This window comes from Centruroides sculpturatus, unplaced genomic scaffold (genome assembly GCF_000671375.1).
Source record: "Centruroides sculpturatus isolate CEXI.00-Female unplaced genomic scaffold, Cexi_2.0 scaffold240, whole genome shotgun sequence".
Taxonomy (NCBI): Eukaryota; Metazoa; Arthropoda; class Arachnida; order Scorpiones; family Buthidae; genus Centruroides; species Centruroides sculpturatus.
In genome coordinates, this window is record NW_019384461.1 from 548,111 (window position 1) to 565,774 (window position 17,664).

Sequence of the window (17,664 nt, forward strand, 5' to 3'; positions counted from 1 at the left end):
TCTTCCACTGATTAGATTATAACTTTAAAATATCTTAATTTTTCAAATTTCTTATTATCTCTCCTCTTTCATTTATTATTCTGTAGGCAACTTCCAATTTCTGATGTGGTTATGTTCCTGCAGAAATTGTTGTAAATGGAATTGTCATAAATGGAACCCAAGTTATAATGTATTTGAATAAGTTAATTTATTTCTCACAAAGACAAATTGAAAATGTATCAGTTTGTCTTTGTGAGAGGCTTTTGAGGTGGAATTTATTCATTTTGTATATTACAACAAGATTTGAAAGTGAATTATAATTCCTTCACATTTCTACCATTTTAAGATCAGATATACAGTACATATTTTTAATGAACATCCTGTTTGACTAATGTTTCTGGAATTTAATATGGTTTTTCAATTAATGGCATTTTAATGTTCATTTGACATGATATAAATTGTCTTTGATTAACCTTTCATTTATTAAATGAGTACAAATTATACCCAAGCAGCATATATTTATGACTAGCAGATAAGCCCGGCGTTGCGCAGGCAAAAAGTAATGATGGTGAAGATTAAGATTATTACATTATAGCCAATCTTACCTGTTTTTTCAGAATGTGTGAATTAGGTTTCTCTGTTTCCAGACTAATTAGAAAATTTTTTAGATGGGTCTAAAAATATGTTCAATTTCTTGCAAAAATGCAAAAAACCACATCTGTGCCTGTAAATCTTGCATGTTGCTTTCTCTTAACCCTTCAATTGTTACTTAACCACTTCCATTGTTAACACTTTATTGTTAACCCTTCCCCCGCAGGGAGAATTTCGAAAAATCCCTTTTTAGTGTACATTCTCATGATGTACCCTATTAAAACATAATCAAAAATGCAAAAAACCGCATCTAAAATAGTATAATAGAAGCTGAGTTCTTCATGGGAAGCCTTAATCCTGTCTCTCTCTCCCGCGGGGAAATTTTGAAAAATCTGTTCTTAGGGTGCGACTATGCAGATGCGAATTTAGAGCGAGTGAGAGGTGGCGAGCAATTTAGTTTTCGCAAAGGAAAACCATGCACAAACGAGAAGCAAGAAATAATGCTAGCGAGAGCGAATTTCTGGTTCTTGCACATATCTGACAGGTTTTGATATTTATCGCGTCTCGCCTCTTCTTGCCACTTATTTTCGCTTGCTCGGAAAGTTCGCTTGCTTGCATCTGCATAGTTGCATCCCTAGTGTACATTCTCATGACGCACCCTAACTGTGTACCAAATTTCAACTTTCAACTCCTAACTATTTGGGCTCTGCGCTTATTATTATTATTCGGAGTGGCTATTTCTAAGGGCAATTTTGGCAACTAAAAATAATATTGTCGACGATATCAACTTTAATTTTCAAAAGAAAATTCAGAACTGGCAAGAGCTCCTCCTTTTTTAAGTTTGGGCATTGTATAAAATATAAATCAAATCAACTTTTTATTAACAAATACACTAAGTACATTTTACACAGTTTTCACACTTTATTTTTGATTTATATTCAGTCACTGTATCACTTTGACTACTCACACTTCACTGTTTGTTTTTATTCACTCACTGCACTACTTTGGAATTTTCACCTCTTTTTCGGTTCTTCCCTTCGTCACTGATAAGAAACTGATGTTTGAATCCACGACGGATCTTGCTTTATATACCCCCACCAATGGGTAGTCCCACCCATATAAAACAGGCTTTGAATGATCCACAATGTTCCAGAATATTCCATAACATTCGAGAGTGTTCTGGAATGTTCCACAATGATCTGGAATGTTCCAGAACATCCCGGAACATTCTGGAATGTTGTGGAGTGCTCTTGAATGTTCTGGACTGTTCTAGAAATTTCTAGGGGCGAAACTTCCAGCCCTTATATCTTAAACAGCACGCCCTTCAGGTAAAAACAGGAACCTTCTTCATGGATAGGGGATAGAGGGCTACTACACCACATAACTCCCTTGATCGTACTGGGACTTGTTTTTGAGGTTTAGCAGCATGCACATTGTACACTTACCTTTATAATATATATTGATTGATTATTTATTGATGCTCTGAATGTCAAACTTTGACAGCTCGTGTATTTTTTCTTTAAGTCTTCTCAATACAAATACATTTTTGTTTATTTTTTTTGCTCATACTCTCTCAAAGAGCTTTTTGAATGTCAAGGGTTCATTTTATACTCACTTAGCATCTGCTGTATTTAATTCTTATTCTAAAATAAGACAATAAGTTAATAATTTTTTAACCATAATATATAGATGTGATATTTTCAGTTTGCTAACCTGACAGCTGCAAATTTAAAAACTATATATATCTTTTGGTTACATTTAGTTGATTGTTGATTACTGACTGCTACAGTTATAAAATAACTTAATGTGATTATAAATAAAAGCATTGAGTACAAATTGTACCCAGTCAGTAAAACTGAAAGATATTTAGTTCAGTAATCCAAAGATTAATTGATTCTCAATGTCATCTTGCTTATTAAAAAGAAATTTTCCAGATTGAAAAATGGAAATTCACAATTTTAAGAGTGTCTTATGAATCCATAATTATTCTAAACAACAATTAAGTAATCTCTTGTAACATTGTATTTATTAAATTTCTAGGAAGTTTATATTATTATACTCATTACAAATATTAATAATCAAATGATAGAGCTAGATTAACTATAAAGGTAGAACTTGACTAATTGATTATATATATATACTATTTGGATTAAAAGTAGATGGTTATAGCATTATCTTGTATTAAATTTAATAATTAGAAAGAAAGAAATTAATTTAGATTATACTGGGAAAAAAGATTGATCTGAAGCAGACTTGGATCAACAAATTTTGCTTATCATACAGATGCACATTCCATTAGCCTGATCTCTCTCCTATTTTCACTTTCAGACAAATTAATTTACAAGATATAACAATATAGGTCACATATTATTTGATTATTATTATTTTGACTAGGTTTCTTACATATTTATATTACAAATAATTATATATAAATTGTACTTTTTCAAATTGCCATATTTTGTAGGTATTATGTGTTGGGAAATAGAAAATTTTCTTCCTAATCAAGTAGATGAAGGTATGAAAATTGATTGACATTTTATTTTTAAAAACATATTTTACTTATATCTTATTACTTTTTGTAGCTTTCATTGGAAAATTTTATGAAGGTGATTGCTACATCATACTTAAGACATTCTTAGATGAGAGTCAGAGTTTGAGTTGGCAAATATATTATTGGATTGGTTCCCAAGCAAGTGTAAGTATATATTAATTGAAATTCTTAAATTTTTTATTAGTTATGTGTATCAGAAAATCTCATTAACATAATTTGGAATAATTTTAACTAATTAAAATATCTTGATTAAAAATAAAGGTTATTATAATCAAAAATAAATTATATTAAATTTGTTTTAATTTATTAATTTGAAATAATAAATAAATTTTTATTTGGTTTTGTTTTACTCAAATTACTTAAATAATAATTGGAGTTACTTTGTAGAACAAATGTTTCATGACAAACATAGAAAGAATATTGGAATAGGAGTAGAATAGATGTGAATTCTTGAAATGACAATTTAGAAAATATTTGTGAACTTACCATTATCATACATGACAGTTATAGATAGAACAAATCAATATTTCATGTCAATCATATCATTTCAGAATCTAAATAAAATAAATAAATAATACCATCTTCATGAGTTTTTCTGGTTGTAACAAAACACTTTTATAAGAAAATTATTTTATTTTGCTATTTTATTCTTTTGCAATCTGACAATAAAAGAATGTTTAATCAAGAAAAATAATTTCAGTTTCAGATAAAACTGATGTGTATGTTCTACTTATTAAAGCTGTTTACTTTAATAATTTGCAGTTCTGACAAAATTTATCTTTAACATAAAATAATTTGTTATAATTGCAAACTAATATTTTAAGTTTATAACAAAATATTTTATATTTTGAAAATCTTTNGAATTATTTACAAATTTTTATTTACAGGCTACTTTATGTAGGCTAACAAAACTAAGAAGATTATATATAAATGACAATAATTTAGATTTTGAAGGAATACCATCTGGAATTGGTAAATTGCACAATCTTGAAGTATTTATGGCTGCAAATAACAATTTAGAAATGATTCCAGAAGGAGTTGTCAGGTAATATATAAGTTATTGTATATAAATTTTCAGATGTACAGATTTAGGTTTTACTTATTTTTTATTCACTGATGTATTTCTAAATTTGCTAGATATTACAATTTATCATTAATTAGAAACTATACATAATTAAAATGAAATGATGAAAATTTTGAAATAAATGTTTATATTGAAAATTGAATATAAAGTATATACAGTAATAATACTGATTAATTAATACATTTGTGGTTTTAATGAGAAGTAAGGTTTGAATTAGTATGTTTAGTAGAATTTACTTATTGTAATCACATAGTAATTTACATGTATTGATAATAACTAAATCAAAACATTAAGTGTGGGTAAATAAGATGACAATTAGTGGAAATTTTGGTTTTATTATCTCTGGCATTAAATGGAGGTAACGAAAATTAAAAACTATATAATTTGAATATTTATTAATTTAATAAATAATTTAGTCAGTATTGTTTGCCTGCACTTTTTGCAGTACTGTTTTTAACAACAACTAGCATATAATGAAATAAAAACTGTCAGAAATTTAAATTACTACACTGTGAGCAAATAATGATTACATATTAAATGTTAATCATTTTAAAGAACTGATTAAGACTGAACATGATTGATAGAACATTATCAGTCACATGTTGAGCCTGGTAACATGAAAATATGGTTTAAAAGTGCTTATTTATTTGAAGATAGTGAAAACTGTAGCTGAAGTGATAACAATATACTGTTTTATAAGTGAATTTTAACTTATATTTTGGACATGCAAATTCTGATAAAATTCAATGTCTGATGATAATTAACAAAATTTATATTTGAAAAACATGATTAAAATATAAAATATTTTTGATATTCTTCAAATAAATTAAAGTCAACCCCCCATAACACTGTAGATACGTTCCACTTTTTATGAAATTCATGTTCTACGAGTCCTTAAATACACGAGCCAATCACAGCCTGGCATGTATGCAGTTTACGGACTACAGCTGTTTGAAAGGTTTTCTTCCATAAAATTAATCGATTCTAGACTAATTTGACTCAACATTTCCAAAACACATATAAATATAATTTTTTGGGAAAAATCCATATAAACTGTGCTATAAACAAAAAATTGTAGGATTACTTACTCAACGACACCATTGCTTAAGCTTGTTTTCATTGTGGAGCGGCGCATCGAATGGCAGGTGCGTGTTTCCTGATAAATTATTTTTGTGAAAAATTCGCTGAACTTTGGAGATATCATTAATATAAATATAATTTTTATGGACATTAAATAATAAATGGTTTTTAGTAGGTCCGCTGCTCGTTTAAACTCAACGGTTTGTGCAATATCCGCTATTGGTCTAGATTCAACCAATCCTGTCGCGACACGAGTCGGCGATGACGTTTTACCACATTTTACGAGTTTCTTTTAGTGTCTTTATATGAATACGGTCGCAATTTTTTTGCCATGATATACGAATCCGCATTATATGAACCCATTTTATAGGGAGGTCTACTGTATATTATTATAAATGAAAAAAATAATTAATATTTATCTAATTGCTATATTTACTGTCAATAGACTTTATTTTCATAAGAAATAGATGAATAGATTACATCATGTAAAATTAGCAGTTGTGATTTATTTAGAAAGTAATTTAAATTTTATGAGAAGATTTCTATATCATGAAAAAAAGTTGGATTTTGGGTTAATTTCAAGATTCTTAACTGTATTTAAATATTAAAATTGTTAATAGGCCGAAAAATTATTAAGCTGGATTTGATATAACTAGGTAGGAATTTGAATTTTACTGTGTAGGTAAATTGATTTCAGTATACTATAAAATTTTTTAATGGCTTGTTAAAATACATGAATGATATAAAATATGTATTATGTTCATAAATATATATGTAAGGTTTTGAGTTTATATATTTATGTATTTTAATTTAATTTATTCCTTTTTGTTTTACTATTTTATATAACAATTTTGACAAATGGAAAAAGATGTGGTAGACTTAAGAAACTTGTACTCTCTCACAACCGACTGATAACTTTACCAGAAGCAATACATCTACTGACTGATTTAGAAGTTTTAGATTTAAAGGACAATCCTGACCTTATTATGCCTCCTAAACCTCATGAACTATTGAAAGGCAGTGGAATGGAGTTTTATAATATTGATTTTTCACTGAATAATCAGTTGAGATTAGCTGGTGCAGCTCCTGTTACTCCAGTATCAACTCCCGGTATGTTTTTACTTTATAATTAAAAAATAATTTTAAAAAAATTATATAAAAATTTAAAATATTTAGATGAATTTTTGTCAGTATTTTATTATATTTGGATATATTAATATATTGCCTCTACAAAGCGTGTGAAAGGATATATTAATATATTGAAATTAATTTAATAAGGGACTATTTAATATAAACAAAAATAGGATTCCTGTACAGATAATGTGTGCAGTTTTCTCTACAAATCTCAGTTATTAATGACAAAACAATACTAAAATATGCAACAGCATATTAATTCTTGGTATAGTTATCTTTTTAAAAAATACTAAGAAAAAATTAATTTTTTAATTACAGTAGAGCATCGCTTATCCAAATATTGATAAACCGAAACGTCAATTAACCAAAAGCCAATCGGCAAATTTAAATTTCTGTTAGTGCTGTGGCGCTGCAATCTTTGGCTATGTCTGGGCTACTCCAATATTATTTTTGTTGGTGTGCATGTTTTAGCTGGCAGCACTGGCACGAACATGAGAGGGTACTTAAGGACCCTCTCATAAGTGCCAGGATTTGAATGAATTTCAACATGGGATAGGTTAATATATTTTTTCGTACATAATTGGTTATCTGAAAAATCAATTTTCTAAACAACCCCAGTCCCCAATTGATTTGGATAATTGATGCTCTACTGTAATTTCATTTTCATTTAACTAGTTGGAAGAAATATTTAGCTGATTGACCAACTTGGAGAGAACACTGATAAAATTTTTCAATAATAACCAATAACTGCAATATTTTTATAACATTTCAACATGAAATATTAAAAAGAAATTTAAAACAATTATTCTAATAATGTAACCATTATTTTAATGAAGTAAATGATACACAAATAACATCAAAAAAGACAATTAAGTCCAGTTTGTATTAATTTTAGTTTTTTTTTATTCTGGTTATATTTAGTTTAGTTTCTTGTCATTTTTTTAATCAGCTTTTTTAAATTATTCAAACTGAAGTTTATTTTATTTTTTTAGACATAGTTTGAACTCCAAAGTTTTGATGTGCATAATTTTGTAAAATTAACAATGCTTATTTGCATGCATATATAAAAGTTTACTATTCTTGGACTCATATATGAGGTACAGAGATGGAACTTTCTCATTGAAAAAAGTTTACTAAGCAATTTCAAATTCACAAAACTCTTTTAATGCTAAATATTTACTGAATATTAATGATTTGCAGGAATAAAATATATTATACCATCACTTAGCAATTAAATAATTTATTAGAATGACACACACACATATCTATATAATAGTGAATAATTCTATATCTATATAATAGTGATAATAGTGAATGATTGTTTATAGACCAAAAAAAAAAAATTTATAATTTAACACATCTATATAGTTTGTTGTTGTTAAACAATTGTTTATATAGCATGCAGTGTTTATTTTAAAAAACTATATAATAAATTAATAACACAAAAATTATCATTATGATTTATTTTAATCAAGTAGTTTAATTCTATAGAATGTTATCCCAAATGATAATAAGTTCTTTATGTATTAACTATAATATGAAAATTTGTATATGATATTTTTAAAATAAATGTATTATTTTTAATAAACATAGCACATAGCAAAGATCCAATTGCAAGAAAAATGCGATTAAGACGACGGAAAGAAGGCGAAGCAGATAGTGACCAAGCCAAAATATTAAAAGGAATGAGTGATATAGCTAAGGATAAAAATAATGATCAAAATAAGGATGATGATAAAAATACATCATTAAAGTAAGTTGGTCTGTATATTTAATATTTAATACATTCATTAATTTTTAATAACACTTATTTGTTTATTCTTTTATATATATAATCTATGCTATTGGTTTGTTTAAATGTTAAATGAAATTTAAAATTAACAGTTCAGATGTTTATTTTAAATATAAGTCAAATCCTTACATATTTAATTAGTTTATGAAATTTTGTTTGGCTAGTAAATGTGATTGAATATTATAGACCATATTTAAAGCAGTTGATTGTTTTAAAGAAATAGAACTTCATAAGTATTGATTTTTAATTGTTTGTATTATATACCATAATGAAATAATTAGAATAATGAATGAAATTCATCATTGAAAAATTAGGAGTTTTCTGATGCATATAGCATCATCAAACCAAATAATGCATTTGGAACTGAGTTTCATCAGAAACAGAATATTTTCTAAATGGATTAGTTAGCTCAGAGTCCTGTGCTTATCAGGCTGTCAGTGAACCTCTTCAAAGAAATAATTTTTGGCTTATAGGACAGTGTTTTTTTGATGACCTGTGCTATTGTAAAGGAACCAATTTGCACTAATCTGTAATTTTTTTTTTTTATTAGAATAAGTGCACCACTTCTATGGGAGTATAACACTAAGAGTACTGTACATAAACCAAAATACATGATACAAAGTAAACATAAAATTAGTATTTGGCTTTTAGTGAAAACTAAAATGTGAAATTATAAATTATAGTCTTTTCTTCCATATTTTTTGAACATAATTGTAAAAAGCATCAAACAATGGCTTCTGAACAAGCTTATCAAGTGGACATGGCCACCTGAAATCAAGCATAAAGATTTCTAATTTCAGAATAAGTTTTATCTCGATCGTAAATTGGACAATGATAGATCATATGGTCAACTGTGTCTAGATTTTTTATTCTGTAAATTTAATTTAGATAAAATAGAAATTAACATTATAAACTTCTCTGTGTCAGTTTGTACACTTTTGTCCTGTGGGAAATAGTTTCTGTTGATTAGCTGAGGTTTTTTGGACTGCAATTTGAAAAAATTGTAGGCCTATAAATTCCCACCATTGTCCATCCATCTATCTGTCATTCCTTAATCTCAAGAACAGAGTTAGATACATGAAAGTCAAGACCTGATATGTAAATCTTAGAGGCAAGAGGCACTGATTAAATATGTATGAACTTCCAATGCAAACCTGAAGTCATGTTAGTTTAATTCAAAACTTTCCCTGAAAGGAGTTAGATAGATGACTGGCATAACTCCATTGCTAAGGGAAAAATATGTACAGGGGCAAGACACTACAGTACTAATTTATGATGGAGAGCATATATTTTAAATTAAATAAATTAATTTGTTATTTTTGTCTTGCAGATAATCAACTGCCTCATTATTGACTCTTACTATTAAGAACCAATTCACACCACCAAGCCCATTTGCAATCCTGTCAAATATTTATCCAATGTACCAGACAGACCAAGACTTGACATTATTCCTAGTGTAAATATATACTGTACATTGGACATAATTGATAAATATAAATATTTGACTGGACCATGATCAGGTTGGTAGTGTGGATTGAGTCTAAAGTTACTCGGGATAAATTTCTAAGTTAACATTGATATTTGATCAATATAGTCAGGATTATATATTATGTCAAATTTGACTTAATGACAATATCAACATTGATTGGTGTGCGGTCGCAATTTACTTTATTTCATCAATTTTACAAAGAATTTGATATTATTACTATGTTATGAACTTAATAATTTTGCCCTAAGTATAAAATAAGCTTTAAATCTAACAATATTAATTTTTGATAACATTGAAAATTCATGAAAATTTACAATGACAAACTGCTGTAAACCCTGCAACCTAACATGCAACTGTCTAAATTTTTAAACATATTAGTTTTATGAACTCAAAGCTATAAAATGACATTCTGAAGACACTTCTCTTATATCAGCTTGGATACCATCTAATAGGCCAAATATTTTAGATAGATATTTTGTATCAAGTAGATAATGAATAGTATCAATATTTGAAATTTGTCATTTAGCTTTTGATATTTTACAATTCAGTTTTTTGAAAATTTTAAAAATTTTGTCTGCTATTCTGAAAATTCAGCATTTTGTCTTTTGAAATTATTTCTACTCCAATTTGTACAGAATAAATCATTATGTAGATCAATTTTATAAATCATTTGCATTATAATAATAATAATTGTAAAACAAAATATATTNAGAATAAGCAAAATTATTAATAAACAAAAGCTTACATATTTATATAAAAGTTGTATTTATTCAAAAGCATTCATTGTATTGAATATTATTTTTCTGTAATAAATATCAGTTTGTTATGCAGTGTTGTCTTTTGCTAAGAAACTATGTGAAAAAACTTCAGATACTACTCTGTTGCACAATTCTAATCCAGCATGTAATAGATCTTAAATCTATGTGAATTTAATTGAAATGTTTCTGTTAGAATCAGATATAGGACTGTGTACTATATACTACAAAAAATCATACTATGCTTTTTCTTAGTACATAGTACTATATTTTAAAAAGTCCATATCAGTTTTTAACTTTCAAATTTTTCAAGTTTCAAATTTTCCTTTTCATCTGTAATATGTAAAAATAGAAAAATAGTTCATTTTTCTACAAATTGTTGTAATGTTTTCAAAATTTATAGTAAAAAAATGACCATGGATAACAATAAAAATTAACACAATTGAAATTTGTTGAAATAATTTGATAGAAATGAATTAAATTATTATGTAATTAAATTGGACTAATTGAAATTAAATTAAATCATATTTTTATTGTTAAAATTAATAAATGAATCCATTGAATAACTAACAATAACTAATTCTTCTGTTCCATTCCATGGCATCCATTTGTTCAGAGAGTTGCAGCTGATAAATCTTTCTCCAAATCACTGTCCATTGCAGCTTCAGCTAATCTTGTTTTGGTCTAATTGCTGATGTTATTCTCCCATTTCATTTATAGTTTTCCTCTACCTCCTCTTCTTCTCCATTTTTCCCTGAAGAACCACTCTCAAGATCAGTCCTGAAGATCCTCAGGTAATGTGTCCATCATAAAAGTCTTTCTTTTCATTATTTTTCTTCATCAAATTCTTCTGTTTTAAATCTATTCAGAGCATCTTTGCTTTACAGTCCATCTGTCCATCAATTCTTCCCATCTTATTATTCACATTTCTTGTGGCATCAGTTTTCTTAATATTTTTTTATTGTATTGTACGTGGTTTGAAGGTATATATTTATATATTCCAAGTCATAGATTTTATTTCTATTTTCAGATTTATGTTAGTATTTTGTCTAAATGTGAAAATATTTCTGCACTGTTAATTCTATTCTTTATTTTGAAATAACATTTTTGTCATTTGTTGTTCAGCTTCAGAGGAATGTATATGTAGCCATTTCTTTCTGGGTTTTCTTCATTTAATGTGATGTTTGTCTTTGTTTTGTCTCAAATTGATACCTTCAGGTTTTTCTTGTTTATATTAACTGAACATCATATCATAAATTATGTGAAATTTGTTAAGATTTTGTAATCCTAGCTTTAACATTGAGAATAGATTTTTATATTTACTATTCTTTATTAAATATTCAGAGTTTAGTTTCCTCATCAACTCATTAAATGACAGACAATAGGCCAGGTTGTTGTTGGCATCTTTTTTCATTTGGAGTCATTTTGTAACATCATTTACTATTCAACTGCTGCTTTCTGATTTTGATATTCATTCTAAAATTATTTCTACAACATTTTAAATATTTTTTATGAACTAATTTTTATTATATACTAAAGTTGATTTATCAAAATAAATTTTTCTTGTTATAATTTTATTTAATATTCTAATGCATTTTTAAAGTTGTTTATTTGTCATGTAAGTTAACATTTAACATTAATATGTCTTTTACTGAGCTAAATATGTAAAAACATTGAATTTATAAATCAAAATATATATTAATTTCCTTCATTCCTTAAACTGAAATATTTAATATATTTTATTAAAAGAAATGCCATATTTATTGTAAGTAATGTATAGAATATTTCAAAAAGTGAAGATTGGTACACAACAGTTTATTAAAATTTCTGAATTAGTACAGTATTTTTTGAATATACATTTCTCTTGTACAACACTGATCTAAAGTTTGTAATAATATATCATAAAATAAATGTGTCATTTTTCAGTAAACAATAATCCTATTTCTGTTTCAAAATATCTTGAAGAGCTTATAAAAAACATTTTAACAAAGTTTTTTTTTTATAGAAGTTTTATAATTCTGCACAACTAGTATGGGACATCTTGATACAAGAAATTTTCTATCTTTTTATTATTTATTTTTTTATTTACTAATTGGTGATGATTACTTTTATACAGTTAGATAAGAAAGCATGTTCAGCAATTCATGCTGTCAATTTACGAAATTTCCTGGGTGCTCAATGTCGTACAATTAGAGAAGAACAAAATGAAGAAAGTGAAGAATTTTTGGATTTATTTGGATCTGAAATTACTTACATTGAAGGTGGAAGAACTGCTAGTGGCTTCTACACAGTTGAGGAAGTTGTAAGTAAACATTTTATTATGAAATTAATTATAGATAATTATTATATAATTATATTGAGAAGACAACTATTTTACAGCATATAAGACAACTTTTGTTGAAAAGAAAGTTCAGAAAGTTAGCCTGTGTCTTATATTTGGAGTTGCAATTTTGCATAGGAAAATTAATATCTAGTCCAACTCTTGAATAAAAATGTTATCATTTAATTAACCTTATTATTGTTTTTTTTCTATAACTAAGCAGCTTTTGCATGAATTTGTGTAGAATATTTTAATGGTAAATTTTAACTGTAAAGTATTTATTTTAAACTTTTTTTTTCCTGGCATTCTAATTTTTTTAACTGGTATACAGGGAAAAAGTTGAATTTAAATGGGCATAGGATGGTTTAAATACAGTAAATAGTTTTTCTTAAATATTTAGTGCTAAAATGGGAGTACAATAGACCCCCTATAACGTGTAGATATGTTCCACATTATACGAATGTCACGTTGTAGGAAACCTTAAATACATGAGCCAATCACAGCCCGACACATGTGAAGTTTACTGACTACAGCTGTTTGAAAGGTTTTCTTCCATAAAATTAATCGATTCTAGACTAATTCGACTCAACATTTCCAAAACACGTATAATTTTTTGAGAATAATCCGTATAAACTATGCTATAAACAAAAAATTGTAGGATTACTTACCAAATGTGCACTGTTTGACATCACCATTGCTCAAGCTTGTTTTCGTTGCGGAGCAGTGCACCAAACAGCGGCCGCAATTTCTGATAAGTTATTTTTTTGTGAAAAATTTGTTGACCTTTCGACACATCATTAATATAAATAATTTTTATGGCCGTTGAATAAGAAATGTTTCTTTCACAAGAAATGTATAAAATTACAGCACTGTATTAGACTTATGGTACCTAATTTACATACTGTACGGACGATAGTAAACTTATCTTACTTGACTAAACTCTCCGTAGCATGGCGCTGGACGGCGGAAGGTATATATATAATTATAATAAAGTTAAAATAAATTAAGTTAATATATAATTATATATACAGTACCTAATTTATACTTTATAATTTATAGCTTACCCGTCGCGCATTGCTGCGATCTCAGAAGAAAGAAAATTCAAGCAAACTCGTTATGATAAAATTAAATTTACATTTTATCATTTTTATTGAAACTTATTATTATTATTCATTTTCATCGGGAAACATTTCAAAGTGTCATTTCAATTTTATTTATTTATTGGAGTGCTTTGTGGATACACGATATTTTTTGTTTTTCCATCTGGTGCATACACAAATAAATCAAAAGGTTTTCCGACGCGTGAGTTGGCCACATACAGTTGTCCAAGCGAGAAGCACAGATTCTTTAAACTTAGCCCACATACTCGCAGAGATTGTTAGAAGTGCGATATTCCCCATTTTTATATATTTTTTTTAATCCTTCATAATTTCGATTATTTAATTGCTTTTTCCTCTCTTCCTTGGCGTGTTGTGAAATTTCTCATAGTTGGATAATAAACCGTTTTATTGTAATTTGTCTTTTTAATTTATTTTGAGTTGATATTAAAATTTGGAAAAGGGGGATCCCTAGATCGGTAAAATAGGCGAATTTCCTTCTACAACTTCGGTTGTTGTTCATGATACAGTTAAGGCTTTAACAAAGTTCGAGCGATTACGTAATTAGCAAAAAAAAGTTGAAATAAAGTGATTAAACAAAAATTATTACAAATATCGTAAATAATAAATGCATATATAGAGATATTTTTTGGAGGGGGGAAATGGTCTTCACAATTTGAAATCGATCGAACACACTGTGCTCGAATGCTTGTGTAAACATGCGCCATCTATCGTAGGGTAAATGCCAGAAACTTTCGCGGGAATGTATTAAAAAACTTCCCAAAGCTTCATGGCAATCGGATAAACGGTGTGGTAATGCATGAAGGACACACACACACACATTCATTTTTATATATATAGATACTGTACAGACAATAGTAAACTCAACTTACTCGCCTAAACTCTCTGTAGCGTGTAAGTAGTTCGGCTGCTCGTCTACTATTAGTCCAGATTCGAGCAATCCTGTCGCGACACGAGTCGGTGACGACGTTTTACGAGTCCCTTTTAGCGTCTTTATACGAATACTGTTGCAGTTTTTTTGCCACATTATAGGAATCTCCGTTATAGGAACCACGTTATAGGGGGTCTATTGTATGTCTTATATGCCTGTGCATCTGATATGCCATAAAATATGGTATAAAGAGAAAATTGTAAAGAACTATGCTAAAGAAGATTTAAATTATAAAATTGCATCAGATACTCAATTTCTTGATACCATAATTACAAGCAAATTATGTAAGTTATGTTTATATATGTAAACCCTTTTTTTGCTATCATATTTCCAATTTATGATTAAATTAGAATGAAACTTATACAAAGCAAGAAACTACAATATAAATAACAACTTGTAAATCAGAATCAGTGTTATAAACAAAAGTTTAAACAGACATTAAAGGAATATATATTCGTTTATAGTTTCCTTTGCAAAGGATGTGATACTTTAGTTTATATGTTTTGCTATTGGTGTTCATTTAGTTTTGAAAAATTTCAGAAGTTTCTTCTGAGTTTATACAGTTTATGTATAAAAGAATAAAACTAAAGCTTATTTTACAATTTATATAATTTTAGAATGCAACAGAAGATTATTAAGAGCACAAAATTATGTCAAATCATTTTCTGTAAGAGACATTGATTATTTAACTGTCATACAGATTTAACTAAAGTATGACTTTCCCTGTATTTTAGTCTTAATTTCCTAATCTAAATAGAACTTTTCTTACTTTTTTGGATTTTGGTGTGTTGCTATGAACTTCACAAATCTAGCTTTTGATAGCTAGAGTAGCCTTTTTGAATCTCCTCATTCTAAAGGTAGACTGACACCACTAATATGAAGCAAAAAAGTCAAGAATAATGATTTTATCCTTCCATATGAAGCTTAAGACTTCACTACATTTCAAAAAGTAATTCTCATTTCAAACTTTTCTGTCGATTAATCAATCCAAAGTTAAATTTATGCATCACACAGTACATTATAAAACATTTTACATTAAAAAAAAATCAAACATTATTCAATTCTGCTCATTCTATTGATGTAGAGTCCTTACAATGTAACAGGATACATGCATTCTCTTAGCTAATTTATTTTGCATATATATAGTGAAACCTCTATTAATGGATACTCCTGAATAGCAGACATCTCTACTTAACAGATTTTTACACTCCACAGACCCTTCAAATAGGACGTCTATTATATTTACCTCTAAATAGCAGACATTCTAAATAATGGATGCTGTCATCCATAACCAGTCCTATGAAAATGCAATGTCCCACCTTCAATGTTTCTAATGAATTAATTACATATAAAATATTTTAAAATGAAAATAAAGAATCAATTCAAATACTCTTTCAGATGACGAATTTTGACTGTAGGCATCAAATCCATAGTATGGTAGTAATGAAAAAAAAACTTAAGATCATAGATAGTGAGAAAAACCGAATATCTTCCCACACTTTAAAGTGGTCAGCAAATTGCCTTTGTAACACAACCTTTGAACTTTCACCAAACAAATGCTGTTGTAACTATTTTAACAACTTTGTGGTAGCTAAAGTATAATTTTTAATAAATCATAAAATTTATACTGAAAAAAGCAAAGATGTTTGAAAAGTTACACCTACTTGATAACTACAAAGCAGGCAAATTCACGTATCGATTTTTATTAGTAACTTAGATCATAAATGAGATTATAAATGTAACAATTCTGAATATATTTACCACCCCTTGAAGTGGATAGCAAATTGCCTTCGTAACTCAACATTCAAATGAGATTCAATTAGAACAAGATTATTACAGCTGAAAAATAACTAATATATTTTAATTATATATGCTACATATACTTTTTGATATATTCACATTCCTAATGAAAATTTGATATTTAACGCTGTTTTGTGTTGAGTTATTCTCCTCGTCTATGTACATTTGTCGGCATGATGTCCATGCTATGTTTTTACGTTATTTAACAAGATGAGTACTAGAAAGTGGATGTTCTATTCCATGTTGAAGTTGGAAAAATTGTGGCATAAATTACATGACCAGTTGATTTTTCTTTTAAAGTGCAGAGGACATAATGTGATACCCAAATGCATTACCCTCAATTACAATGCATTTCCTTTGTGTCTGCATTGTGTCCTACTGGGTGTGGAAAAATCTCTCCTCTCAAAGCTAATCAGAAACAAATGCAAGTACCTAGCAGAGGTTGAGCTTAAGTTGTCCCATCTATGCTTTTCCAAATTCTGTGACTCGGCATCTCTCTATTGCCAGCTTAGAAAATTACAGTGTTGCCTTGGACTTTGCACGAGCAACAAAAGCTAGGTTGAACAAGAAATTCCAGTGGCTCTTTAGTTCTACACACAAACAATACAATGAGATATTGCTAGTCCCATTCTACAACTATACAGGAGAGCCTATTCCTTGTATTGTTTCCCAGATGTTACAGTGGGGGCGTAAATACGTCTCTCCTTGTGGCACAGGTGTCTTGGAGTTAATTCCTGCATCCCTGGTAGTGCTCAGGAACTGCCAAGACCAAGTTTCTACAAATGGACTTCTCGGTTATCTCACTCAACCTTTCAGTAAATTTGATATTTTTGTAATCCATTGTATTTCTCATTATATGAAAAAGAATTATGATGGATTAGCAGTATACTGAGGCTGTATACAGTATAGCCACCAACACATGTACCTCTAAATAGTGGACAAGATTCTTGGTTCTGACAGTGTCCACTATTTGGAGATTATACTGTATATATTTATTTATATAATAATTTATATGTATGAAAATATACAATTTTATAAAG

General features: G+C 28.1%; 1 protein-coding gene across 1 annotated transcript in view; it reads left to right on the top strand.

The window, feature by feature from the left end:
• LOC111620856 (protein flightless-1-like) overlaps positions 1-17,664 on the top strand; it is a 96,007-nt gene that overhangs the window by 40,811 nt on the left and 37,532 nt on the right. Inside the window, exons 12-16 of the mRNA XM_023362856.1 lie at positions 4,009-4,166; positions 6,154-6,395; positions 8,013-8,172; positions 8,762-8,804; positions 12,572-12,757. Of these exons, the coding sequence (XP_023218624.1) occupies positions 4,009-4,166; positions 6,154-6,395; positions 8,013-8,172; positions 8,762-8,804; positions 12,572-12,757 (789 nt within the window). The remainder of the gene's footprint in view (positions 1-4,008; positions 4,167-6,153; positions 6,396-8,012; positions 8,173-8,761; positions 8,805-12,571; positions 12,758-17,664) is intronic.